This window comes from Punica granatum, chromosome 1, assembly GCF_007655135.1.
Source record: "Punica granatum isolate Tunisia-2019 chromosome 1, ASM765513v2, whole genome shotgun sequence".
Taxonomy (NCBI): domain Eukaryota; kingdom Viridiplantae; phylum Streptophyta; class Magnoliopsida; order Myrtales; family Lythraceae; genus Punica; species Punica granatum.
In genome coordinates this window covers 49,356,559-49,383,385 of record NC_045127.1, presented here as the reverse complement: position 1 = coordinate 49,383,385, position 26,827 = coordinate 49,356,559, and the positions used below count along the sequence as shown (strand labels likewise).

Below are 26,827 nucleotides of genomic sequence, written 5' to 3'. Positions count from 1 at the left end.
TATTTGGTCTTATCATGGGTACTTTTAGTGAGTTTCAAACTCTTGCCCCGTTTGGATTAAAAGACAATTGATTTTAACTTTAATTTTAACTTTAACTCAACACACTACACAATAAAAATATACATTTCCCAATTCAAAATTTTTAACTTTAACTTTAACTCAACACACTACATAACAAAAACACACGTTTCACAAGTCAAATTTATAATCACATCTCATTTGTCCTTTTCCACAATAAAAATCAAAATCAAAGTTAAAGTAACTTTAACTCTGAATCCAAACGGCCCTTATGTTGCAGATAAAATCTGTTTACATAAAAAGTATTTTTTCAATTGTATTGCGTTTTATAGTTGTTTAATTTGATTTCTAAGCTCGGCCTGACCCGGCCCAACTCATAATTCAGTCCAGCATAGATTGTGAATCAAAGTCAGTCGGCCTAAACTCCTAATAAAAGCCAACACCAAAGATTTTAAAAGGTGAAGAATCCGGTTCATGGTAACCTTGGCCCAATACGAAATTCGTAGACTTGCACCTTAATTGCTTGGACAAACACGAAAGCAATGTCGCATGTGGAGAGCCATTTGCTATTATATAAAATATATAATAATTTGTTAATATAAATATCATTACATGATAATCATTACATAATATTATATGATAATGAGTTGTTAATAATATTATTTGATGATATAAATATAAATATAATTATGAAATATAATATAATATTATTAATAAAAGATATTAATGAATTTGAACAAAAATGGAAAATACACACATATATGTATGTACTTATGTATGAATGAATGAAACAATATGTATAAGAACGTTTTAATTATTTTCCTTGTTAAGATCAAAAGAGATATATATTCAACTACATCGTACATTTTGGACCTTCTCACTGGGCAGATCAACAGTAATTGTGCAGTTCATCTCCGCAGTCCTCCTTCTCTTGAACATCTCCATCAGATGAACTCTCCCTCTCAGTTTCGCATAGGTACTCAGCTGCAGCGTCCCGGAATTCAAATCGCTGCTCAGATTCCTACTAACCACGTCGGAACCTAACCAGCTAGACCTGACTTCCATAGTCACGTTGACCTCCTTAGTATCCCTCGCCCTAGCACGTCCTGCGTTGATGACTATCCTGTCCCCGACAGGATGACCCGCATAGAGAACACTGACCGAGGTCCCGTTCTCAAACTTGTACCGACCGAAGTTGGTGTTCTTCACCGTGACATTAGCGATCAGGGTGGCATTTAACGATGGGACCGGCGAGGTGGCATAATGGAGATTCTTGATGGTCACGTCGCTGAGCCGGAAATCGGGAGTCTCGACGCGGAACACGACCAGGGCAAACACCAGAGCGATCGCAGCGGAGATGACTGCCCAGAGGAGGATGTACACGCAGCACTTACTCGTCCGGTGTTCCCGAGACCAAGGTGATGATCTTGACTCGCTGGGGGCGAACTCTTGATCACTCCGGTGGTAGGTTTTGACGGGTGCTAGCGGGTTGGTTGGATCTTCCATCATAGCTCGACCGTCTGAACGAGTGTTCAGCTGATTTATAAGTTCGAAATGAATGATCAGGAGTGGATGGTGATTAATGAAATATGAATCAATGTTCAGTGTGGGTTCTGCATTTATGTGTGGAAGTATATACATATTTATAGATATGTTATTGTGCGGGTGTAGATAGAGATGGCGATGTTCTAACAAACCGTGTGGCTGAAATTATGGAGTGCTCCAATAGATAAAGCGCCGCCTTTGAATTAGTCGGAAGTTTTACAGTTATTAATTAAGCAATTGTTTAATTGTTCTGTTTTATTTATTTCTTCGAGAAGAGCGCATGGACATGGACATGGTAAAATCGGTCAATTATTTCTCGCCGGTAAGTGACTTTACGGGGTCCTTTTAGAAGTCAACAGCGAGGAACTAAGGAAGCAGTCAAAATATGTTGTCGTACGTGTCCTTTCACGTTCTTTTGTTCTTGTCCTATTATGCGAGTTCTCTAATACTGGCTCCATGTTTTACTTGACCATATCTTATGGAGATTATCTCTTTAATTATATGTGACTACAAAACATCCTTAATTTATTTGACTAAGATTAATCTTCACTCGAATATTGGCTGGCTGTCGCCGGAAAAGGAAACTCTATGAAAAAGTTGTGCATATTCATATGTCCCTTAATATCCATCTGTCCCTTCTTTGTTAGAGGTGATCGGTTTTAGTTTGGTGCGATTTTCACCTAAAACTGTAATGAAATAATAAATTCGGTTTTCAAAAAAATTGAAAATCATATGCACATTCAAATCACTTTTTAAATAAAACTAAACAATAAATTTTGGTTTTAATGATCCGGTTAACCAAATAACCAAATACTCTTTTGAGTCGTGTTGTCCTATATATTACGAGCAATTTAATTCCACGTATTAGGCCATATGATCTGGATCAACTTTATTGACTGAGAAAGTTACGAACATCATATATAATGCATCCCAAACAACAAACACCAGTAGTAAAATAATCGTGAACCCAAACTCATTTACGTAGAAAGCAATAGTCCAGCAAATAGACTGTTTATTTTGAGATGAGAGAGATTTAGGTCAGAAGAGAGGAGAGGTTTTGTAGACTCTATAGTTTGTAATTAATATCGATTATAAAACAGACTCAAGAAAAATTCATTGACTTAGTACAATAAATTACAAATTCTAATATTAAATAAAGGGATACGGATAATTTTATTGAATATCAAACTCGAAACTTTTTAATTATCAAGTGAGGCATTCATCTCTTCTAATTAATTTGTAATTAATTTCGTGGTTCTTACTAGTGCAAGTTCCCTACATGTGACTTGTTCGCGCCTTCCGCAATAGCTTTTAGGTTTTACATTTTTTTAATGCTATTATCTCTCTGTCTTTCTTTCTCTCTTTCTTTTGGCATATTAAAAATGTATATTAGAAATGGGCGGGATGGGTTTATGTGGAGAACATAATTCTATTAATGGAAAGCTGTTGCAAAATTCATAGGAAGAAAAATCTATCATAAACAGTGTGGATTAGTTCAACGGTGCGATATTTATTCATCTTAAATAGTTTTCGAGTTCGAGTATCCACAGTATAAGAGTTTTATTATTTAGTGGGTCAATTCAGCTCGAATTGAATTAGTTAAGATTCGTTGAACTTTCGAATCTAAAGTACACACAAAAAATCTATCATGCATGTATGTGCGGTTTTCTTTTTTGTTTTTTTTTTAAGTATAAATAGCAAAACTCAAACCATCATTAGGAAATTTAAAGAAAAAAAATTGCACTATAATCATATTATATTTTCGGAATATAAGGATTTGCGGATTGGTTTAGATTGAGCATTTTGGGTTCTCGAATTTTCTTGAGCAGTCCTGCACTTTGTTGGTGCGATTATATATTCTTTCACATCAGTACATAATCTCTTCACCGACGGTGTCATCTGGATGACTCAGCACGTTCTCTTCTACCATAGCTCGGTCTTATCTTATCCGCGAGGTAGCAATCAGCCGATTTGGGTTATGTTTGGTTTTTAAGTATAAAATTTTATTCTACTCAATTCAACTCTATTTTTTCATAAATTCAACACTGCAATCATTAATGTTTTATATTTTTTTAATTTAATAGTAATTTTTCACTCATATTTTTTTAATTATTTTTATGACTAATTTTTAATAAATTCTTTATTAACTTTCACATTAATATATATATATATATATATTCTCATCCATCCATACATTTATTAATACTTATAATCATTATATAAAATCAAGTTAAATTGTATCATAATTTAACTCGAAAACTAAACGCAAGCTAAACCACCTTCTATTAATTCGGGGCGGTACTGACTGCCCGCTTCGGCTATATCAAATCATCTTTTATGCAATTGGATCTTAGATGTATGTATCAGTACAATTATTTATGACAGCGGTGGTGACATTACAACAACCGACCGAGCAAAATTGACGTGCGAGAATGCTGAGAAAATTTTCTGTTAAATAACGAGCCGCCTTTGATTTTACATATTTTTCTGTCTTTATTGTTTATTGCTTCTATTAGTGGAACACGTGGAAATGCTTTTACTGGGTCAAACAGAAGTGAGAAGTCATCATCGATTACATTTTTCTGATTGTTCATGCAGCGTTTCGTTTGAAAATAAAATTTTAAAATTAGATTTTAATTTTAAAAAAAAGTGATATAAATAATTATATATGTAATTTATTTTTTAATTATATATAAATTATTTTATTTTGTTGTGAAAAAAATGATATAAATGAAATTTATTCTTTGAATTTGTATGAGTTATTTTGTTTTATTATTGATAAAATTAAATTAAAATGTGATTTTAAAATCATTATTTGAAATCAAATAAGTCATTATTGTTTATTGCTTCTGTTATTGGAACACGTGGAAATGCTTTAACTGGGCAGACAGAAGTCATCATCGATGTATTGCGGAAGTGTCAAACAAAACGATGTCAGTGTTATCAAGGCGTTAATCTCTTACATATGATCTATGCCACTGGTCCATATCTTCTCATATTATCTATATTAGTACGATACTTATCCTCTTTAAATAAAATTTCAAATTTAAATTTTATAAATAAAAAAAATTATATTGAAAGAGTTTTACCTTTTAATAAATGACCCGACTTGAAGTATATTAGTCAGAGTTAATTGAACTTTCGAATATTAAGGTACGCATCGAAAATTCACTAGAGTTCAATTAATACTCATAATAAATGCAATAATTATATTTCAATTTATTAATTCAAATAACATGTCAATTATAATAAATAAATATGCAAATGGATATATTAAATTAATTGATACCACTGAGTATACGTACAAATTATCACGATCCATATAAAAAAAATAGTTGAATAACACTATTTCAAAATATGCAAAATAAAATTTGTTTTTTGAACTTAATTATATAATCTGCTACTATATACGTTGACAATAAAATAAATATGCAGTACATATTAATTAAAACTATTAGTTGCAAAATTGTTAATAAAAAATATTTTTCATTAAGGATAGTTAAGTTTATTATATGAAGGATTTTAAAAAATTAAAAATTTAACAGTTGAAAGTAAGAATATCACAAAAAATTATTTAAAAAATCAAACTTGCATACTTGAATTTAATATTTATAATAAATTTGCATAATGTATTAATAATTAAATATATATACAATGCAATACATGCTAAATAAGATATGATAAAACATTAATTTAAAAGAACAATTAATTGCTTGAAAGGACGTCATAACAGGAAAATTTAATAGAAAAATAAGAATATAAAAAAAAACATTAATTTACAAAAGAATAAATTGCAAAATGAAAGTTCTTATACTTGCATTTAGAATCTTTAGAGAACATGCATAATGTTAATGATTAAACAAATACGCTATGCAGTTTAAATAAAAGAGTTAATAGTAAAATTGTCACTAAATTATTGAAAATTAGTCTAATATTATTAAGATTATTATTTAAAATTTTAAATATTTAAAAATTTGTACCATTCTTTCAAAATAAAATTATGTTTGAGAATGTAAATAATTATTTTTAAAACAAACACGTACAACTAATGAGTTAGAATATTAGTTTTCTCCGAAGGTCTACTAATTTGACACCGTTTCATAATTTATTGTGGTTTCTACGGGTACAATTAACGGGTTGGAACTAAGAACCAAATGTCCTCGTACTCAATATATAGTAATGAAGTAAATTATTGTGAGAATTACTCATTATTTTGAAATACTATGTGAGGTGTGCACGGTCTTCTGCTCTCACACTCTAATATATTCTAAGCTCGTATTTGTCCATGATCAGAAAGCACTACCTAAGTAGCTAGAAATTGAAACAGTTGTCATCATATAAACTATGCAACTTGAGTAAGAACAAACATACAATTAATTGCTGCACGCTTCCTTGCAATTTGTCTCACTTATTTTCATTGTGGGGGCGAGGATGAGTATTCATGATGGGGAGATTAAATTTGATTAATGCATATGGGATGGCCCTGAACCTCATGATGAACCTCTAATAAATTGCAAAATTATACGTTTATCAGAAAAGAAAAGCAAAAAAAAAATAATATTTTTTGGGTAGATAAAATATCTTTTTTTTTCCTGGGATAATTATATTGATGATTTTTTGTGGCCCACTTAAATTGAAGTGACTAGTCCACAGGTCTAATTTAGTCGTGCAAGTTGAGAGACAGCCATTTAATTAATCGTCTGTCAGTAATAAACTCATAGGCGATAGAGTTTTTAGAACATCTTATTTGGAGCCCGTCGTGTCTGGAGACATTACTTCATCGTCCTTCCTGGGCAGTTGCTGCACTGTGAATCCGATTCGGGTTAGTTCGGATCATGGATTCATTTTCATCTCGTTGAACATATGTTAGGGCATGGTGGGCATGATAGGATAAAAACGGATGAAATGGAAAGGTGGAGATGAATCGTTTCTATAAGTTTTTTTTTTTGGGATAAGTGATGGAGATGAATTGTTATTTAAAAAGATCTGCCACGATTTGGATTAATCAAGCCGAGAGTCAACTAAGATCTCGACTTAGACTCGGCATTTTTATTGTTCAGTTTATTTTGAGTCCTTTCAGACCTTCAGTTGTGTCAAGTTGTGATCCATTTTGGAACCATTATAGGCATAAATTTATGAAAAGGCATTACATCTTATAACCATAAAAAAAAATGGGAGAAAGATATTTTTAGTCTTATAAATTTAGTCTCCAATAAACTTGGATCGTATATATTTCAAGAAAGCCGAATCAATCCGATATGCTTGGTCCATTAGACAGTTTTGGTCCATTCTATTAATGGGCGTTATGAAACCGCTGATGTGGACTTGACGCCGTTAATTTTGTTCATTTATCAATTTGTTATTGGCTACAATTTAAAAAATTTAAAATTTGTAAAAAATATTTTTTGGGAAGAGAAATGTGCGCCACCGAATTTTTCATATTTTATTTTCGTTTTTTAATTTTTCTAATTTTTAAATATTTTAATTTGTAGCCAATAACAAATTAATAAGGGGACAAAATTAACGGCTTCAAAATCCACATCAACAGCTCCATAGCGCCCATTCACGGACCAGATCAAAACTGTCTAGTAGGCCGAATATATAAGATTTATTTAGCTTTTTTGAAACTTATAAGAGTTAAAATTGATTGACGTCTTTTATAAAAAGTCTCACGTGTTTCCAATACTTTTAAAATTCCCAAAATACCCCCACCCTTCAACAGTCTCATTCTAACGCTTACTTCCTCCTCAAAAGTCATGATCGGTTCTCTTCCTTCGTTCCCGCCACACCGCTCATCATTCATCTATCTTCCGCTCCCTCCGGCATCCTCGTCCCCATTCTTCAGGTTACTGAGAATGTCTGTCCGCTATTGCTATCCCTTGCACTCCTTTCCTGCCAATACCGAAAAACTATGCTCTGTTATCTGTGCCGCTTAAATTGCATATCCGATCAATTATTACTCTTAATCTTCCATTTAGAGTACCCAACGTGTTTGTTGAAATGCCTAACTTCAATGATTACATCAATGATCTTTAAACATATAATCTATAATATATTGAATATGGTTTACTCGTAACCAGGTACTGTTCAAACTCTTAAAGGAATTATAATTATAATTATAATGCTAATTTACATTAAAAAAATGTATTCGCGGTTTCCTTTCCTCGGCGAGGCAATGAATTTACAAGGTGCTCATTGAAAGGAATTGTCTGTAAAGTTGAAACAGATCAAATGTTAGGGGATCTAACAATATGCCACCACTGTCCGATGCTGCTGTTTGATTTAGACAGCTTAGTAAACGTCAGTTTAGATGGGTATGGCTACATTCTTCTTCTAAAGTAGTCAGTCTATGGATGCAAGGGTTGCAACCATTCTACAGATTATATGTTACCTTTGCACTTCCATTTTCGAAATATATGTGGGCGTGTGTAGTTGTTTTGCTAATTTATATTTTGATTGCGTTTTATTGCCTTCTCTCTTTCGTAATGTCCTTTTCATTTGATTCTATATGTTCAACCTATTTAGAAAAGCAAGTGATCGAGTGGCTTTGATATCAATTCTATTTCTTCACACTCAACCTCTTCTTTTTACATGAATTATTTGTTGAAAGAAATTCATAGGTAGTAATAATTAATATAACTTTAAAACTGCTGTTATTTTTATTTTATTTTAATTTATTCAAAGCATGTTTCATACATTACAAGTGTCTTTAATTGATATCCACTTGCAAGCTCTCTATCTTATATCTATATGTTCAATCAGTTTTGTGTGAGTTTCTTCCACCCGCTCTTGATGCTAATCAATCTTCTCTGACTGATCAAACTACTCTAATGAATGTTCTTTTGATGTGTACTATAGGGATGAACTATTCTGGTAAATTATGTGCCTACTCTCCATCTTTGTGAAGATTACTGACACTTTCCTTGCTACTCTCCACCCGTTGTGCTGTCATTTAGGTATGTTACTACTTCCATAGGGAGTACTATAATATGTTTAACGTGGTATCTTTCAGTTGACCTTTGATTTCATCTATGTCAATTTTATGATCTTTGTTCTTTGCATTGTAGTGCCTTGCAATTGTAAATTTGTAAGGGAGCCTCCTAGACTTTGTATTGACCACGTGTTCAACATCTTATCCTATCCATTCTATGCTCTGCTAAATAATTACTAGGTTGAAAAGTGCAATACACTTTCTGGTTTTTGGATGAATAAATGATTAGATGTTGGATTTTCTGTGTTAATAAGAAATTTCTTCGAGTAGAGATGACAGCACGTGAAATCAAGTTAGAAATTGTAACACACTCTATATGAACTTCTCTCATAGGTTTCGTTAAATTCACTAATTCGTTTCTTAACTTCCTCTTAATGAATTGTTTAATTATCCTGTATTTTTCACTGACAAGATTCATCCTCTATTTCTATATAGTTGTCCATCTCCAAATGACGTGTTGATATGAAAAGCAGATGTCTAGCATTTTTAAAGAAATTTAAAAATTGTCATTTAGTTTCTAAGTGAAAAACGACTAAAGCAAATTTTGGATTATCTGGTCTGCATAATGCTTAAATTAGTGAATTCCTTAGTCGAGAGAAGCCATGCATTGAATCTTAATACTTCGCCTTTCAGTGTACTGCAAACTGAACAACGATCAACCTATATGTGTTGCACTCACTTTATTCACATCATAAATACGAGAAATTATGTTACTCCATCTCTTCCTTTTTGCAGTTGAAGTAACCGGGAAATAATCTTTTGTCTTACTGTCCTTATGTTCCATGTATAATTTTGGCAATTTACTTATTACAGTGCCTTGGTTTGTTATCATATTGCCCTTGTCAAAGTTGTCTTAATCGCATCAATGACAAATCAGCTTCAATTTTGCTAAGTGTTTCTTGAAAACTAGAAAGTACGTTTCCACCGTTTTTTTTACCATTATTCTGCTGCATCACATTGATGGGTTTGACATTTTTCTAAACAACAAAAGAGAGTAGCATCGGCAGCGATGCTGCACATACTGGTTTGCTATGGTAGATTGTAAAACCATTAAATGATAGTATAGGGCAGCGCGGAACTATCCTCAAGAACTCTCTCAAGGTTGTTATAGATAAGGTAAGCTATTTTCAAATGCCTAAGATTAATACTCATACGATTATGTCACATTCATTATTTTAGTTCCGAAGAATTGCCTTGTCACAATTGTTCGTGAGGTTTTACCAAGCAGTTTATTGTTCGTGAGAAGAATGAACGTGCTATTACAGTTATATACATATATATATATATATACACATACACACACTATGAGAAAGAAGCTTTGAATACAACGACTGGTATTAGATTGTCTTGACAATTCTTCAATCAAATCCTGATGATCCGTTCATAGACAGAGCTGCAGAACTTTTCTCCAATATTTTCTTGTGGTAAGCCCTACGGTAGTATTTTCTGGTAAGTAGTTCTCTTTCCTCATAAATTAATTCCGATAGTTTGATTATTGTGCTGTTTGTTTGCTATAATAATGCGCTTTTAATGTCGTGCTTCTATATATCGTTTTTTCAAGTCTCAAAGGAATTATAGCTCAATATCTCAAATTCCTAAAATTTCTCAAATATCTCTACATCTTGAACAATATAGCCCAATATTCGGAGAGGATTATCTACTCAAATTGTCGTGGAAAATTTCAAAATGTGGAGAATTACAAATAAATACAGAAAATAAATTTGTCGCAAAATATTATAGTATTACGAAATCACAATTACGGGAAATAAAATTGTCTAACATATCAAAACAAGCGATATAATTTAATGGAAACACAAATAATTGAAAACGATTAGTGGACATGGCGTTTTCAGGAAAGTTTCTTGAGGATAGATAATTCATTGCAATATTATAGCGCGACGTCAACGGAATTATCCAACCCCGGGATACAATACCCTACGAGGAGTAGTTGTGGCTCTAAACATGTCGCTCTCTCACTAGAACCCAACCCGAGGAATAATATAAACTATATGAATAATAAGAATACTCGAATGTAATTTCCGGACTTAGTTTACAAAAGAGGCACTTGTCCGTTTTATACAGCAAGAAATGCATTCAATTATAATAGGGCAAATTACAAAAAAAAATTCAAATTTTGTAAAAAATCTCAGTTTTGTCATAAATTTTGTTTTGTAACAAAAAAATCATAAGTTTTCTAAAATATCTAAAAAATGACCTCCGTTATAACTTCCGTCGATTTTTGCTGCTGATGGTGGGTCCCTTTAACAGTCCACGTAAGTCACACGTAGGCAAAAATGACGGAAGTTATAACGGATGTCATTTTTGAGACATTTTAGAAAACTTATGGTTTTTTCTGTTACAAAACAAAATTTAGGACAAAATTGAGACATTTTACAAAATTTGAGTTTTTTTTTTTAATTTACCCATTATAATAACCATTATTATTACTAAAAGAATTAATTAAATCAAATTAATGGCCTACACTTCTAATGGTAAGTAATTAAATAAAAGATACTGTTTCAATGAGTTAAATTCAAGGAGTCAATTTGACCATTAAATTGAATAACGGTAATTCGAATTAAACACAAATAATTGAGGGCAATCTTTAATCTGTTAACAAATCGATTAATATATTATTATTATTATTAAATACAAGTTATTATACAACAACACATGCTTCAAATTACTTGGTTTTATTAATAGTGTTAACCATAGTGACCCGAGCATTGTGCATGCCGTTCCGTTTAATTAATGTCAATATTTTATAATCTATGTTTAGAAAGGATATTGGATGATACTATTCTATAATTAAATAAAAGAGTGGGATTTATTATGCATCCGAAGCCATAAAATTGGGGTGAGAAAGCTATAGCCACTTATAATTGACTGGGAGGTCACAGGTGATTTGGTCAGCACAATAGCCTGCAAAGATGAGATGAATTATTGATGGTAATGATGGGGTGATCTTGTTCTACTGCCGGTCAATATTTAAAGAGCCTCCACGAAGAAAAATATGGTAGAGTAGTTCAATGAAATGTCTATACATACCGGTCAAGATTCATTAGCAAATCAATGAACCGTCAAGTGATGTTGCAAATCGATAAATAAATGTTAATCACGCAGAGACATTTATGGTTAATTTCATGGATGCTCTGCTCTTTATCATTTCTATATGTTAATTATATTGCATCAAAGCATCAGTTCTCATGGTTTCTCAGTGTCCCTAATATTAGTCCAGTCCATACTCCGTCATTTTCTCTCTCCTTCAAATTCAAACATGTCTGGAAACACCATTAGGCTACTCAGTTTGATTATGCCTAGTCTTCCAATAATCTATATATATATATATATATAGATATAAACTTGACTACAAAACAATAAATAATAGTCATAAATGTAAACGTTATAATATCATAGGGTTAAAAATGTTATCTAATATCTACCTATATGTCTATATATATAATACATGAACTTGACTCCTCTATAATAGATAGAGGTAAAATAGTAAGTCTTATTAATTCATATATTAATCTATCTATATTATATATAAACTTGATTCCCAACATAATAAATAGGGGTAAAATAGTCAAAGTCTTATTAATTCATATATTAATATATTATAAAAAAATGATATGATAATAATTTATTATTATGAGTAATAATAATATAAGAAAATGGTCAAAGAAGAAGGATTTCAATCGCTTATTGTTATTTGTTTATAAGTATTTGTAATTTAAAAAATGTTGAAAAATTTCTATAATTATGTGGCATCCGAGCTTTTATTCATTATTATGAATATAATGACCATTTTTAAGCAAATAAAACATAAACAGAATATGACTTGAATAATGACAACTGCAGAGATAATTATTCGTTTAAATGTCAAGAGAAAAGAGAAATTAAAGTTTCATTAGATAAATTATTAAAAAATTATTTAAATTTATTCAAATTCATAAAGACTTAATACATAATATAATTTATAATATATAAGTAATAAAAATTCATCAGAAAATATAGAAGTTTAAAAGTTTAAAGACCGTAATTATTACTTTTTAACCAAAAGTTAAGGATTTTGACTTAACAGAATTTTAAAATTATTCTATTTAGAAATTTCTTTGATAAATGAAATAATGAATATGCGCAAATCTTCTCTCATAATACTCGAATTAAATATGTATCATTGTAATATAAAATTTACTATATCCAAATTCATAGAATAAAAAAGGACTATAATATAATACAAACTTCACAATCCATATCAATTATTATTCTCATACTTAATTTCTTATTATGGATTTTTCCATACAAAATCCCAGCAATGCATACGCTAAACAATCTAGTATAAGTTATATAGAACAATAAGAACTCGGCCCTCCGTTTCTCGAGGAAGACTGACGTGTCGCCTCATTAAATTTCTTTTTTTTTTTTCCCTTTTTTCGCCTTCATATACTAAAATATGAGGACAATCAATCACTCATGACTTTCAGTTGGTGAGTTGTTCAGTAGCCTTCTCTTCCGCTAGGCTTTCCTTGGTTCGAAATTCCTCAGCCCCCTTTTTTTTTGTGCGTGCGTGTGTTTTTTTTTTCCTTCATTAATCATGATTTTCTTCCTTACTTTGTTTTATTATTTTTAATTTCAAATATCCTCAACTAATTTCTATTCATGACTGGAAGAAACATGAACATAATACTTGATGTTTACTTATTTATGATAATAATTGATTTATCAATTTGGAGAAACACTAATGTGAAAACTATTTTTTACTATACTTATTATACGTTAAATGCAAGCATCCTTTTTTTTTTTTGAAGTTCAAATACCTATATAATAGTATATATTTAATTTGATGAAAAAACATATATCTATGTCAAGTATTAGAGCATGAATATCCATCGTGTTGTTATTGGTTGAAAACAAGGTAGACGGATTAAGTTTTTCCTAATGGTCAACAGTCTTACACTACAACAAAAGGATTTTTTTTTTAAAAAAATATTTATCTTTTAAAGATTATATATCAATCATGTTAAATAATTCCAATGGCACATTAGATATTCGATTTTGTAATACCTCTTCAAGATTTAGGAGAACTTATATGATATCCTACAGAACAATATATAAATTTAAATTTGTTAATTTTATTGGTTTCTGGCTATAATTTAGTAATTTTATTCATAACTTTATTATTGATATCTTATTATTGGGGAAAAAAAACAATTTAGCCATTGAAGTTTGAGTTAAGCATCGTTTTATCTATCAAACTTTTCTTTATGTCAGTTTGCCCACTCAAAATCGTAAAATGAATTCTTTGGCAACTGAAATTTGAGTTCAGTATCGCCTTACTCACTAGAACTTTCTTTATATTAGTTTATTAGTCCCTTAGGATTTTAAAAGCGAATCGTCACTTTAGGTGCTCCTATTAATAATAACATTAATTCGCACTGAAAAGTATATACATAACTTGACAACCTGATGTAGTTTTCGATGGACCCAAGATTCATCAGCGGGAATTTCGAAGCAAAGATGTTGTGAATGACGGTGAAGAAGTAAAGAACAAGGATCAAAAGTGGGAAGGACAATAAAAATGAGGTATTGTTAGTTGAGGGAGATATAGAACCAACGACTGCCTATAGCTAAAGATGCAAGAAGTATTTAGAGATGCTAGCTTCTCCACTCTGTAATGACCCAATTTATCGGTGATTAAGATTTATTTATTTTAAATTATAAAAGATACACATGGACCTAGCGGAAGACTTGTTGGGGAAAAGACAAAGTAAGTGGTACCCGTAATCTGATCATGGGCTCCTCTCCCGGCTCACACCAGGTGGCATCGCTGGTTAGGGCTATCAAGGTACTTCTCGAAGGTAATGTATGTGTAAATTGATTGGCAAATTGGTCTCTCCTTCTTCCGCTTCGTACCGATTTCTTCAGCTCACCGCGGGTGGGTATTGGAACGCTTCTTCTTGGCAGTGTTGCTGGGCTTCCATGCCCCGTTTTTGTTCCTCTCAATCTGTAATTCTGCACTTTAAGGCTGTTGCTTTCCTTCTGGAACCGAAAAGGAAAAAAGTAGGCCCTTTTTTTCCTGGGAGTATTATTAATTAATTGTCTAGTGAGAAGTGACCCAAGTGTGCTTCTTTCCCCCTTCTGACTTGCCACATTTCAACATACCCCTCCAATGTTGTGAGGTGATGTTTTGTTTGGCAAATTAGTTTAATTTGGACGTCCTCTAGAAGCTCAAATATACCAAACAATGTCTTTTGCTACTTTCTCAATGAAAATTTCCTTTTGTGTGGACCCATGAAGCGTATAATGCAATGCAGGTTTTAATCCCTTCTGGACTACGGACCCTCTTCTTTGAATATGATTCTTTGACAAGCTGTAACCCAAATTTTGTCGTGAACTTGGGGAATATTTAGTTGTCTCTTATAGAAAGTGATAATCAAGTGCAGCCAGGTTTATTTGTTGAAAGATCGACAAGTAAAACTGAACGCTGTTCAGTATAATGCGTATATTCAAACGTGCAGGTGGCTCAAATGGGATGATTGAGAACTAAAATTTAATAAGACATTGAAAAGGGTATAAGTGAATGAGTTCAGTGAGGAATTTAGATGGTTTGGTTCGGGTTGGAACGAATTGGATGCCTTGCCAAGTTATACATGATTATGCAGAAGTTGTCACGTATATAAATAAGATGGACCAAGGTTGGGGAAAGCAGCTGTGTTTTGAATGAAATATCTACACATGGAAATTACATGATCATATATCTGTGTATATATATATATATATATACATATATGTATGTAATCGCACAATTTACTATATTAGAAGAGAAAAAAAACTTGAAAAAAAACAAAAACAAAAACATGTCTAAAAAACTTGAACGAATTTGGGCAAACTCTGCCTCGGCCTTCATCAGTTTCATTTGCACGCTAAAGACTGAACCGCCTGGGTGGATGCATTAATGACCATGGTACAGTCCATGAAAGTGGACTTCTTCTTCTTGAAGATAAGCATCAGCTCCACCTTCCCTGTCATCGTCGCTTGGCTCCGGAGTGTCAGGTTCCCGGATCTTAGCTCACTCTCAAGGGCCGAGGAGGCGGCGGCGACGCTAGTCAGATTGCTTGAGCTCACCGTCACGGTCAAGTCGATCTTTTTTGTGGACTTGAAGTTAGCCTTGCTCTTGGGGACTGCAGCCTGCCCCACCTGGACCCCGCCGTAGGTGAAGACCACTGTGGTGGCGTCATACTTGTACGGCCCGAAGTTGGCATTCTTGACCCGGATCGGGGCCACAAAGCTCATGTCGAAGGACGTGGAGTTCTGGGACCCTGTGTTGAGGCTCTGGATACGGAGCTCACCCACGCGGAACTTGGGCCTGTGGACTCGCATCACGACCATCACGAACACCAGGATGACGATCACCTGAAACACCGCGAACGCCCCGATGTACAGGGCAAGCTTGACCCGCTTCTTCCGCTTCGCCTCCTTCTCGGTCAGAGCCTCCTCGTCGCTCCTCGGGGCTCCATTGGCCGGTGCCAGCGGGTACACTTGCTGGGACGTCTTCTCGGCCATTCGGGATCGGACTTATCGATCAAATATAGTATTCTTCTCTGCTTATTCTTTTGCTTGTGAAGGCTATATAGTTGGAGATGTTCTTTGTGATGTTTGGGGTAAGGATTAATGGGATTATATATATAGAGAGACATGATGTGTGAAGAGAGAGGGCATGCATGTTTAGCATTCTTTGCAAGAAAATGATATTTCATCTGAGGGACAGTGTTGTGTGTTGATTCAGACGACAGATGAACGCGGTCTCAATGAGGTGGGAATTCTTGACTTTCTAGAGGGTCTTCGGATGCTATGGTGGGACCAATTGAAACCATTAAATATAGATAATCTACCAAAAAAATATAGATAATATATCAGTTTATATTATGGTATAACATAAATAATTAAATAATGCTCAATAGGATTGGCTCGACGATTAAAACGAGTGGTTTTTTGGGAGAAGTTTCAAGTTTAAGTCTTCAGAAATCATATGCGAAAATACTCATTAATAGATCGTTTGCACAGTTTATGTGATCGAAGTGACGCTTTCCAGGATGTTCACATAGATTATGAGGATTAATCCAATGAAATGCCCGGAACCTTAATAATAATAATAATAATAATAATATTATGCCGTGTAATTGTAAGAACATGTGTTTGTATATATTATTTTATTGACAGAAGCTTCGGTTTGGACTTTAATTTGCACCGTTGGCCTGGACCAGTTTTCCCACCATTTTCAGGTGTGACAGCGATGTCCAATGATACGGCTTCTTCTCTATTGAGAAACATGTGGCCTTCCCTAAGATCTAATTTTATTCTATCGAAAATAACTCAGATATATATTTCACCAAAAAAAAAAGGGAGAAGAAGAAGAACTTAAAATTTCAACAGCTTGATAACTTTTGTAATGACCTAACTTTGGAGCAGGTGCTGCGATCTGTTTAATATTGCTTTCCATATATTACTGTTTTAGCTTTTCACCCAATATGTTATCCCTTCCAACAGCGTTTGGATGGGCATATCTATTATCTTATTAGTTATTTATACTCATACAAAGTACGAAAGAATAGAATAAGTTCGATACATAAAAAAGGGTTCTCCTTTACCAAATAGGATTATTATCATTAAGAGGACCAGTCCCCATATTGTAAAGGCAAATCACTTTCTATTGTTTGAATTGCTAAGTGATACTGAATTTTCAAAGATAAAAAGAAAAAAAGGTACGCCATCATAATTTGTGTTAATCATACACACTTTTAGATATTGCTTATAGTATTGAATTTGGCCAACTATGCGTGTCCAATCCGATGGTACCTTCAAATCAGACGCTTATCCCTACTTAATTTTGTAGCATATCATGGCAAATAAAAATGGGGTGTATTTTTATTTAGGTTTCAGGACGACATCATTTTATTATAGAAGATTCAATAGTCCTAAGTCATTAAGTAGAAAATGTTGTTTAGTGTTTTAAATTTTTGGGTGAATCACTTTTGTGTTGGCCAAACATTTTGTAACACCTCAGCTGGACTCATCTGACCTAGAATATTGACTGAAACACAGCCTGCATATAGTCTTTTGCCACATTAGACTTCACATCATTTGGTACGTATTCTCCTTATATAAAGTTTAGATTAAAGTATTATGAATGAAAAAAACTTTATAATTAGCGGAGTTTTATTCTTTATTGGACTAATCCAGCAGCCGTGACTTGAATAGTCAAAATTAACCATTAAAGCCAAACAGGGCCTAAGTAGTGGTTACCGAAAAATCTTCCATTCTTGAGATTATAAGGGGAGGATTTTTGGACGGTCCATGGAAAAGGTCTGCGAAGGATTTGAACGCAGCGGAAAAGACATACGGCTTTGGCTTCTTGGTAGGAGTAGTCAACAGAGGCAGTTTGACTCCGTAAAGAGCAGGAGAATGTTAAGAGAGAGTTCAAATCTAGCAATAATGTCTCGTGGCTCACTCGCACGTACCAATCAAAATGTGCCCAATTCCACCAACATGAATTGATTCAAGTAGATCGGTCTTTGTTCCATTTAAGTAAGGTTTGATTCGAGTGCCGTGAATAAAATTTTTTTACGCTGGGTGAGTGTTATCCTTTAATGAACCGATTCGACTCAATTAAATTAGTCGGGATCTATTAGACTTTTGAATATCATAATTCACACTTGACATACGAAATAAAAAAATAAAAAGCTCCCGATTTCTGAACGTATGGGATTCTTTCTGATCGATGCTCACCCCAAAGCACGTGAACCGATTGCCGCACTTGCCAGTCGTCTTGACTCAAAAGTCAAAGTTGATCTTCCGCAGCTTAATTCTGATTATTAGATTAACAGTTTACCAGAAAATGCGTTTCTCCCACTCTTTTTCTATTCTTTTAGCGCTAACACAAATTGAAATAATTGGTCCCGATTGCATGCCTAATAACGAAAACCATCGCATCAGAAAATTCTAAATGATCTTTCATTGTATTAGGTTCACCGGCCTCTCTATATAGCCGGAAAAAAAAATACTAAATGACCATCCTCACAATGACGAGTAATGAAAATTGAACTTGAAACTTTTTGATTGAAAGCAAGAATGTACACCATTGCGCTAACACCCTCTTTCTTTGCTAACAACAACTTTATAATTTACTATAAGATAACCAAAAAAATCCTAGGTTATTATATTACAATATGCTTTAGTTATGTTACCGCTTTTTTTTTTGTTCCCCTCTTTTATCAGTGAATTTCTTTGCTTTTATCTCCAATCTCCCCTCATATAATTTATTTACAATACATTCCTAGAAATTTTATCGGCCGCCAATTCAACTTATTGATTGGCTTACCGAAAAAATTGCTTACCGAAAAAACTTATTGATTGAAAAATTCAACTTCATATATATGAGCATGCAGGACCATCATGAGAGACAAGCCATAAGAACTCAAGACAACATATATAACAAAGAAAATCACAAAACGTGCTGCCGACCAAAATGCAATATTTGATGGAAAAAGAACCCTCAGTCGTTACAAATATATATAATAGGAAAAACAGAAGGATAAAAAATAAAAGATAAATAATAAAAAGATTGATCGATCGATCGACCGATAGACAAAAAGAGAGAGAATGCGTATGCAGCCACTAATGTAGATAATCATCACTTGCATGTCAGGGATTGGACTGTCCTACTCGCCACGGCGATAGTCATAGTGCAGTTCATATCGGTCGACTTCTTCTTCTTGAATATCAGCATCAGCTCAACTTTCCCATTCATCCTCCCCGAGCTGCTCAGCGTCAGGTTTCCTGAGCTCAGCTCGTTCCCGAGGCTCGTATTCGAAGAAGTGGCTGCCAGAGCATTCGAGTTCAGAGTCACGGTCATGTCGACTTTCTTCGTGGACTTGAAGTTGGCCTTGCTCTTGGGGACCATCACTCGTCCTAGGGCGACCCCGCCATAGGAGAAGGTCACGCTGGTTGCATCATACTTGTATGGCCCAAAGTTGGTGTTCTTGATCCTAATAGGGGTGATGAATGTCGTGTCAAATGAGGCCTCACCCTGGGTACCGGTGGTCAAGGCCTGGATACGGAGCGTACCGACACGGAACTTGGGCCTCTGGACCCGCATCACGACAAGGGAGAAGACGACGATCACGATCACCTGGAAGACAGCGAAGACGCTGATATAAATAGCCCATTTAATCCTCTTTCTCCGCTTCTCCTCCTTGTCGTTTAGAGATTCGGCATCGCTCCGAGGGTAACCGTTAATCCCGGCTGGTGCTAAGGGGTATTCTTGGTTGTGGTAGCTCTCAGCCATCGATTGATTGGATGATTTCGGCTTCTTTTCTTGCTTGTATGAAGCTTTGGTTGAGCACTGATTGACTGTGCTTGTCTTGTGTTTGTATGTCTAAAAATGTTGTGTTATATATGAGATAAGAGGATTTTGGGGCATATATATAGTTATGTCTGACGAGGAACATGAGGGGGAAGATCTTTCCCACGAAGCTGATTCTATTATTAATTTATTTGATTGATATTCGAGAGGATTTGGAATTTAATTTAGAAGCAAACGCGTTGTCTTGACTTCGAGAAGCTCGACATTTTTTCTATGGGGCCAAGGTTCGCTTGATTATATAAAAATACTAAATTCCTGCCAATAAGAATTGATCCAAGCAATTTAATACTTGTTCTATTTTAACAAAGTCTCAGCTTCAACCAACGTGGGTTGGTTCAAGCGGTTCGACGCTTGTTCCGCTTAAGCAAGGTCTCGGGTTTGAGTCCTTGTGAATGCAGAAAATTCACGCTGGAAGAGCTTTACCCCTTAGTGGGCCGACCCGGCTCGACTAGATTAGTCGGGGCCCAATTAGGCTTCCGGATACCAGCGTTCAGACCGAAAAAAAAAGTCTCAGCTTCAAATTTTGTAAATGAAATAAAAATTTTGATTGGAAGAGCTTCATCAATGGGCTGACTTGATTCGAACTGAATTTGTCAAAGTTCATTAGCACTACAAGAAAAATGGTTTTTGCATACTCTTTTCATGCTGACGCACCGGGCATGTGTTGTGAAAAGTTCATGCGAAATGACCGTTGCCTACGGAATCAATGTGCATCGGGAAAGAATGAGTCTATGTCAACTCACTTATAGTGCGTCGTGCTAGGGATCCTTTCGCCGACACAAAAAACTGAATCGAGATAGGTTCATACCTTTGTCGACACACAAAATTGAGTCGAAACAAGTGCATACCCGCAGCTGACACTCGTGCATTGGGATAGGGGGTGTTTTGCCAACACATATGCAGGTGAGTCGCCACATGAATATACTTATACCGATGCATGTGTGCTGGGAGAGGTCAAATTTCGGCACCAAAACGAAAATTTGAAGTTTTATATCTCCCTCTCTTTACCAATTTTAAACAAATCTCTCGCTTTACATCGTGTCTAGACAATTTCTCTCTCTCCCGGTGGGCTCCTTTGACCCTCAGCTTCACGGAGTCGTCCTCTCCCAAATGATCTCATGGCTGAGCCCAGCTCTTCCATGGTGAGTCCATGGCTCATCGAGCTCCTTCAATAGAACAACTTTCAAGACCCCTTCCAGCTCCAATCGACTCTCAGTTAATTCTCTCTTACTCTCTCTGTGTTTCTCCCTCTGTGCTCATTTTTGTCTCCTCTCTCTTTGTTTCGCTTTTGTCGCAGCTACAAGAAGACGTCTCCAGCTCAGTTAGACAGCCAGCGGTCTCTCCTTCCCTTGCATCGTAGCTGCGCAACAGACCACCATGAGGCTCGAGATCGCGATAGCGGTTTATTTGAGGAGTTAGTCATAGACAATGGATGACGCTAAATTTTGATTTCTTAGGAATAATGTGGGCTGTAGCTGACATGTTTTTTGATGGAATTTCATGGAAAAGAAGACTTGAAATAGGTCTTTTGTGTTCTTTGCTATGGGGTTAGTTACGGAGACTTCACAATCTTGTTCACCTATAACTAGAACATGTTTTATAATAATCTCTTGGTGTGGATTTTGGCCATGTTGATTTGTGAAATATAATGAGCTTGACACTCTCGTCTTGATTTGGATACTTGCACCTTCATTATTGTCCCGTTCCTCTCGGTTTTTCCTTCTCCTCGTTTGCCAAGTAAAAGCTAAAAGAAGAAGAATAAGAGAAAGGCCGTATCAATAAAGCGTAGGCAGCTAGCTGCCTTCGAGAGGTAGCTCGCTGCTTCTCGGTTATTGATATCAGTAACCCGGAAACAAGGCAGCTCGCGGCCTAATTTTTTTTTTTTAATGACCTGTGCCAACACATGTGTGTCGTGATAGGTCCACTCTCTACTAACTCAGTTGTGAGTCGACATGGATAATAGTTTGTTCCGGCACAAAAGTATGTGTCGGCACAGGATGCTTTTTCCCAACACAAAAACAAATGCATTGCCATACTTTAAACGATGATATCTGTCGTGAGGTGTGTCGGGAGGGTCTTTCTTAGTGCAAAAGTGTGTCGGTAAAAGTCTCAAATTCTGTCAGGAGAGACCCTTTCTTGATCTCAGAATATGCCCCGAAAGAAAAATGCTAATCGTTCATTCTTCAATCCGCGAATGCTAAATCCTCTTAGATAATGTGCCTAAATTATCCTAATAATTCAATATTTCAATTTTATTCACAATTATTGAATAATGATTAGATATTGTGTAAATTACAATCATATTATTGTGAGTGAGATTTTGAATTAGGAGTATTTTTGGTTTGATTATTAAGAGGATGTAACAACACTTATTTATATAATATTGGAAGCTTCGATTAATCCGTTGCCTTATATATTTGGTGCATTTTTATTTTTTTTTTCCATTTTTGGGTAATATATCTGATGATGTGACATGTGAATTGATTAAAAGATATAGCAAAGTTTCATAGCATGAAACAGAAATTATTTTGACATTCCATTTAATTTAAAGTAATTTGGCTAAAATGATCCCAATGATATCTAGAATTTTATATCTATAGGACTTTTTGCATGCTAATTTCTATGATTTCAAAGAATTTTATACGTGTAATATACTGCCCTCTCTTTTTTTTTTTAATAATGTACTGTTTCACCAACATGAGTCAGTTGAAGCGATTCAATATCCGTTACTCTTAAACAAGGTTTTAACTTCGAGTCTTGTGAATGAAAAATTTCACGATTGAGAGAGTTTTAGCACTTAGTAAACTGACTCAGCTTCAACTGAATTAATTGAATTACCGAATACCATATTGCTTCTACAGTTGCTGACCATTTTTTTTTCTCTTTATCAAAAAGTGAGTAAGCATATGTTAATATAATAAACCAAACTCATTAACAGTGTCTCTGCAAGCATCCCCCTTTTCAACATTAACGAGTTTTCAATTCTCGGTATTGCACGGGTTATATTCATGTATTGATTAACTCGTATTATGGTTATTTTTAATACTTAAAAAATGTAAATTAACAATGTTACAATTAATAATAATTATACTAGTAATTAATCTTTCATTACATATTAATTTTATATGTTAACATAATATAAAGAGTTATTATAGATATTCAATTTATAAACTTAGTACATTTTTTTTCTACATCTAAATTAGTCTTGTGTTACATTCCTACTCGAATATATAAAATGGGGCGTTTAAATTATTTAAATTAATTATTCAATGCAGACAATTTTAAAGGAAATACATAATAAATTTCCAATTTCCATGCTCATTTTGATATAAAATTTAAAACGTTAATATAAAGTGAATGTATAATCTTTTAATTATGCATATATTTACTTATAAAATCATATTATCAAAATGTTATATATTTATTGGACTTTTGAACAAATTGTCCATCAAAATAAATGACGAAATCAAAACAAAATTGCATAAAGTATTTCATTGTATATAAAATGAAACAAAAAATTACCATAAAGTGGAAATAAGGCAACAAAATAATTACAAAAGCAAAGCCTGGTAAAGAGTATAAATGGTAAATAATTACAAAATTGTTAAACAATCTTTAAAGATGAAATTTTATATTTTTTCTTTAACAATAGAAAGTTTAATCTAATTGTTCATAACTCTAATTTTTGATTAAAAAAAATAGAAATAAGCTCGAAACTAATGATTATCATTGTAATTTCCTCTTAATTTCTATTTTGATATCTCTGTATAAACATAAAATTCATGAGTGGAAATACAGTAAAGAAAAATATAGAAAGTGACACAATATGTGCACACAATTACAAAAAGTTGGCTAGTCCTACCTCACCAGAGCAAATATACACTTGGCGAGGAAATAATATTGAGAGTTTCCGAACTCAAATTATAGTGCCAACCTACAATATAATAATTGTATTTTTATTATAAATTACATGTACTTTTTCAAGTAAATTATTTTACACTTTTTCACCGTCATTACTTATACTTTTTGAAAAGGAAAAAAATACAAATCTTATATCTCTTTCCTTCTCCTTATGTGATCTTCCACTTCAAAGAATTTTCGTGAGTATTAGTTACTTTTTAACCCTCAATCAATATTTTTTTCAAACCGAAGTCTCATGCCTCCAATTCTCTTTTTTTCCTTTTTCATTTTTTTTTTCAGGCGGAGAGGTTGAGAGGTATGGGCTAACTGGTGCACAAACTTCCAATATATCTTTCACCTTCATTCTCCTAGATAGAAAATTTATCGTTTACTAATTCAACTTATTGATTGACAAATTCAGCTTCATATATATGAGCAGGACCATCATGAGAGAGAAGCCCCAATAACTCAAGACAACATTATTGACCAACTCATATGTGATCATCGAAGTAAATCTCAACGAATGACTAATCGTTCTGCTGACCAAAATGCAAGAGATGATTGAAAAAGAAGGATAAAAAATAAAACACAAATAACTAACAGTTCGATCGATCGACCGATAGAGAAAATGAGCAAACACGTATGCAGTCATTCATGTAGATGATCACTTGCACGTCAGGGACTGGACTGTCCTACTTGCCACGGCGATAGTCATAGTGCAGTTCATATCGGTCGACTTCTTCTTCTTGAATATCAGCATCAGCTCAACCTTCCCATTCATCCTCCCCGAGCTGCTCAGCGTCAGGTTTCCTGAGCTCAGCTCGTTCCCGAGGCTCGTATTCGAAGAAGTGGCTGCCAGAGCATTCGAGTTCAGAGTTACGGTCATGTCGACTTTCTTCGTGGACTTGAAGTTGGCCTTGCTCTTGGGGACCATCACTCGTCCTAGGGCGACCCCGCCATAGGAGAAGGTCACGCTGGTTGCATCATACTTGTATGGCCCAAAGTTGGTGTTCTTGATCCTAATAGGGGCGACGAATGTCGTGTCAAACGAGGCCTCACCCTGGGCACCGGTGGTCAAGGCCTGGATACGGAGCGTACCGACACGGAACTTGGGCCTCTGGACCCGCATCACGACGAGGGAGAAGACGACGATCACGATCACCTGGAAGACAGCGAAGACGCTGATGTAAATAGCCCATTTAATCCTCTTCCGACGCTTCTCCTCCTTGTCATTTAGAGATTCGGCATCGCTCCGAGGGTGACCGTCAATCCCGGCTGGTGCTAAGGGGTATTCTTGGTTGTGGTAGCTCTCAGCCATCGATTGATTGGATGATTTCGGCTTCTCTTCTTGCTAGTATAACCTTTTTTTGGGTGAATCTTTGCTAGTATAACCTTTGGTTGAGCACTGATTGAGTGTGCTTTGTCTTGTGTTTCTTTGTTGGGAAATATTGTGCTATGAGATGGGAGGATTTCGGGGGATATATATATATATAGTTATTGTCTGACGAGGAACATGAGGGGGGAAGCTCTTTCCCAGGAAACTGATGATGTTTTTATTTAATTATTTGATTAATATTTTGGAATTTTATTCAGAAGCAAACGCGTAGTCTTGACTTCGAGAAGCTCGACAGTCTATGAGGAACTGATTGAATATAAATGGTGCCAATGTTTGCTTAATTATTCAAATAATATATCGAAGCTTCGATTTAATCCGTTGCCTTAGATCTTTGGTGCATGGTTTTTATTTTTTATTTTTTTTTCATTTTTGGGTTATATATCTGATGTGACATGTGAATTAATTAAGAGATAACAAAGTCTGTTACATAGCTTCTAAAACTATAATAAATTATTTAAACATTCGATTTAATTAGAAGTTTGGGTCAATCTAGCTGCTTCTCCAGTTGCTGACACTTTTATTTTTCTTTTACAAAAAAATGAGTAGGCATAATGTTCACACGACAAACTGAACTCATCACTTCAAGATTTCAAAAAAATTTCCAGTATCTCTGTAAGCGTTTCTCTTTTCTCAGTTAATTATGATTTTATATTTGCTGAACTCATAGTTAAATAATTTCACATTACATGAAGATATTTAACTTTATGGCTTTTCTAAGATAGATAATCCAAGAAATATTCTCTTCAGAATCTATTAGCCACCACCCCGTGCGATGCACAAATTTTTAATATATTTGTTTTATAAAAGTTGTACTAAAATACTTTTTGAAGACAAATATCATAATTGAAGTGTTCACTATTTGATAAATTCGTATTCCAGTAAGATTAATAAAAAATAAAAATTTTATATATAATTTAAGATCATAAAATTAACAACCGGAAAGATTATTTTAAATTCCTTTAGCAAGTGATTTTTCTAACGAACACATAATATTTTCAATTAGAAATCATACATGCATGTTGATAACTGAACCGGTTAACATATAAAGTATTTTATTTAATTTAATTTTTTAATAAATAATAAAATAAATAAATAAACAAGTAAATAGATATGGCTAATACACTTTTTTAAAAATAACCTCTTTTATGTAATGTTTAAATTCCAATGATATTTATAGATATGTAAATTTTATAAATTTGGAGATATCTACAAAAACAAATTATAATCAACTCACAGTCAATATCCAAATAAGCACAAGTACATTTGCTTCTTTAAAATTATTAATATTTTTTATTTTTATAATGAACTATAAAGACAATATTAAATAAATTATGATATATAAAAATTTCTTCATTTGACATGATAGATGTAAAAGTTATACATTACATATATACATAAATTTTTGCAATGTTAATCGGAGCAAAATACTTACAAACGACGATCTATTTTAACTATTTTACACCATCTTCTATAACAAAGGACTTATATTCTTTCAGTCTATACAAATTTTAAGATTCATTTTGTTACAAATCATTTTCCAGAAAAAAAAAAT

General features: G+C 33.8%; 4 protein-coding genes and 2 long non-coding RNA genes across 7 annotated transcripts; 2 read left to right on the top strand and 4 right to left on the bottom strand.

Moving 5' to 3' along the window:
- Positions 1 to 768: 768 nt before the first annotated feature.
- On the bottom strand, positions 769 to 1,666 carry LOC116193285 (late embryogenesis abundant protein At1g64065). The gene has a single exon (XM_031522109.1). The coding sequence runs from the start codon at positions 1,657 to 1,659 to the stop codon at positions 868 to 870; it is 792 nt and encodes a 263-aa protein (XP_031377969.1). The 5' UTR covers positions 1,660 to 1,666; the 3' UTR covers positions 769 to 867.
- Positions 1,667 to 7,271: 5,605 nt separating this feature from the next.
- Positions 7,272 to 8,703, top strand: LOC116192857. Of its 2 annotated transcripts, none has more exons than XR_004154155.1 (2): positions 7,272 to 7,408; positions 8,422 to 8,703. It is a non-coding gene; the product is annotated as an uncharacterized LOC116192857 (long non-coding RNA). The 2 variants fall into 2 exon arrangements; XR_004154154.1 differs by having other exon boundaries at positions 7,322 to 7,420.
- Positions 8,704 to 15,469: 6,766 nt separating this feature from the next.
- On the bottom strand, positions 15,470 to 16,120 carry LOC116207255. The gene has a single exon (XM_031540162.1). It carries the CDS (start codon positions 16,118 to 16,120, stop codon positions 15,470 to 15,472), a length of 651 nt encoding a protein of 216 aa, XP_031396022.1.
- A 3,127-nt stretch (positions 16,121 to 19,247) lies between these two features.
- Positions 19,248 to 19,901, bottom strand: LOC116207246. Its single transcript, XM_031540150.1, has one exon. It carries the CDS (start codon positions 19,899 to 19,901, stop codon positions 19,248 to 19,250), a length of 654 nt encoding a protein of 217 aa, XP_031396010.1.
- Positions 19,902 to 20,964: 1,063 nt separating this feature from the next.
- LOC116192635 lies at positions 20,965 to 21,651 on the top strand. The gene is made up of 2 exons (XR_004154118.1): positions 20,965 to 21,121; positions 21,277 to 21,651. It is a non-coding gene; the product is annotated as an uncharacterized LOC116192635 (long non-coding RNA).
- Positions 21,652 to 24,543: 2,892 nt separating this feature from the next.
- LOC116207235 lies at positions 24,544 to 25,197 on the bottom strand. The gene has a single exon (XM_031540141.1). It carries the CDS (start codon positions 25,195 to 25,197, stop codon positions 24,544 to 24,546), a length of 654 nt encoding a protein of 217 aa, XP_031396001.1.
- Between the last annotated feature and the right edge of the window lie 1,630 nt (positions 25,198 to 26,827).

What these genes read in the sequence shown, in the direction of transcription:
- LOC116207246 (XM_031540150.1), bottom strand. Translation starts at nt 19,901, where the DNA reads ATGGCTGAGAGCTACCACAACCAAGAATACCCCTTAGCACCAGCCGGG.
- LOC116207235 (XM_031540141.1), bottom strand. Translation starts at nt 25,197, where the DNA reads ATGGCTGAGAGCTACCACAACCAAGAATACCCCTTAGCACCAGCCGGG.
- LOC116193285 (XM_031522109.1), bottom strand. Translation starts at nt 1,659, where the DNA reads ATGTATATACTTCCACACATAAATGCAGAACCCACACTGAACATTGAT.
- LOC116207255 (XM_031540162.1), bottom strand. Translation starts at nt 16,120, where the DNA reads ATGGCCGAGAAGACGTCCCAGCAAGTGTACCCGCTGGCACCGGCCAAT.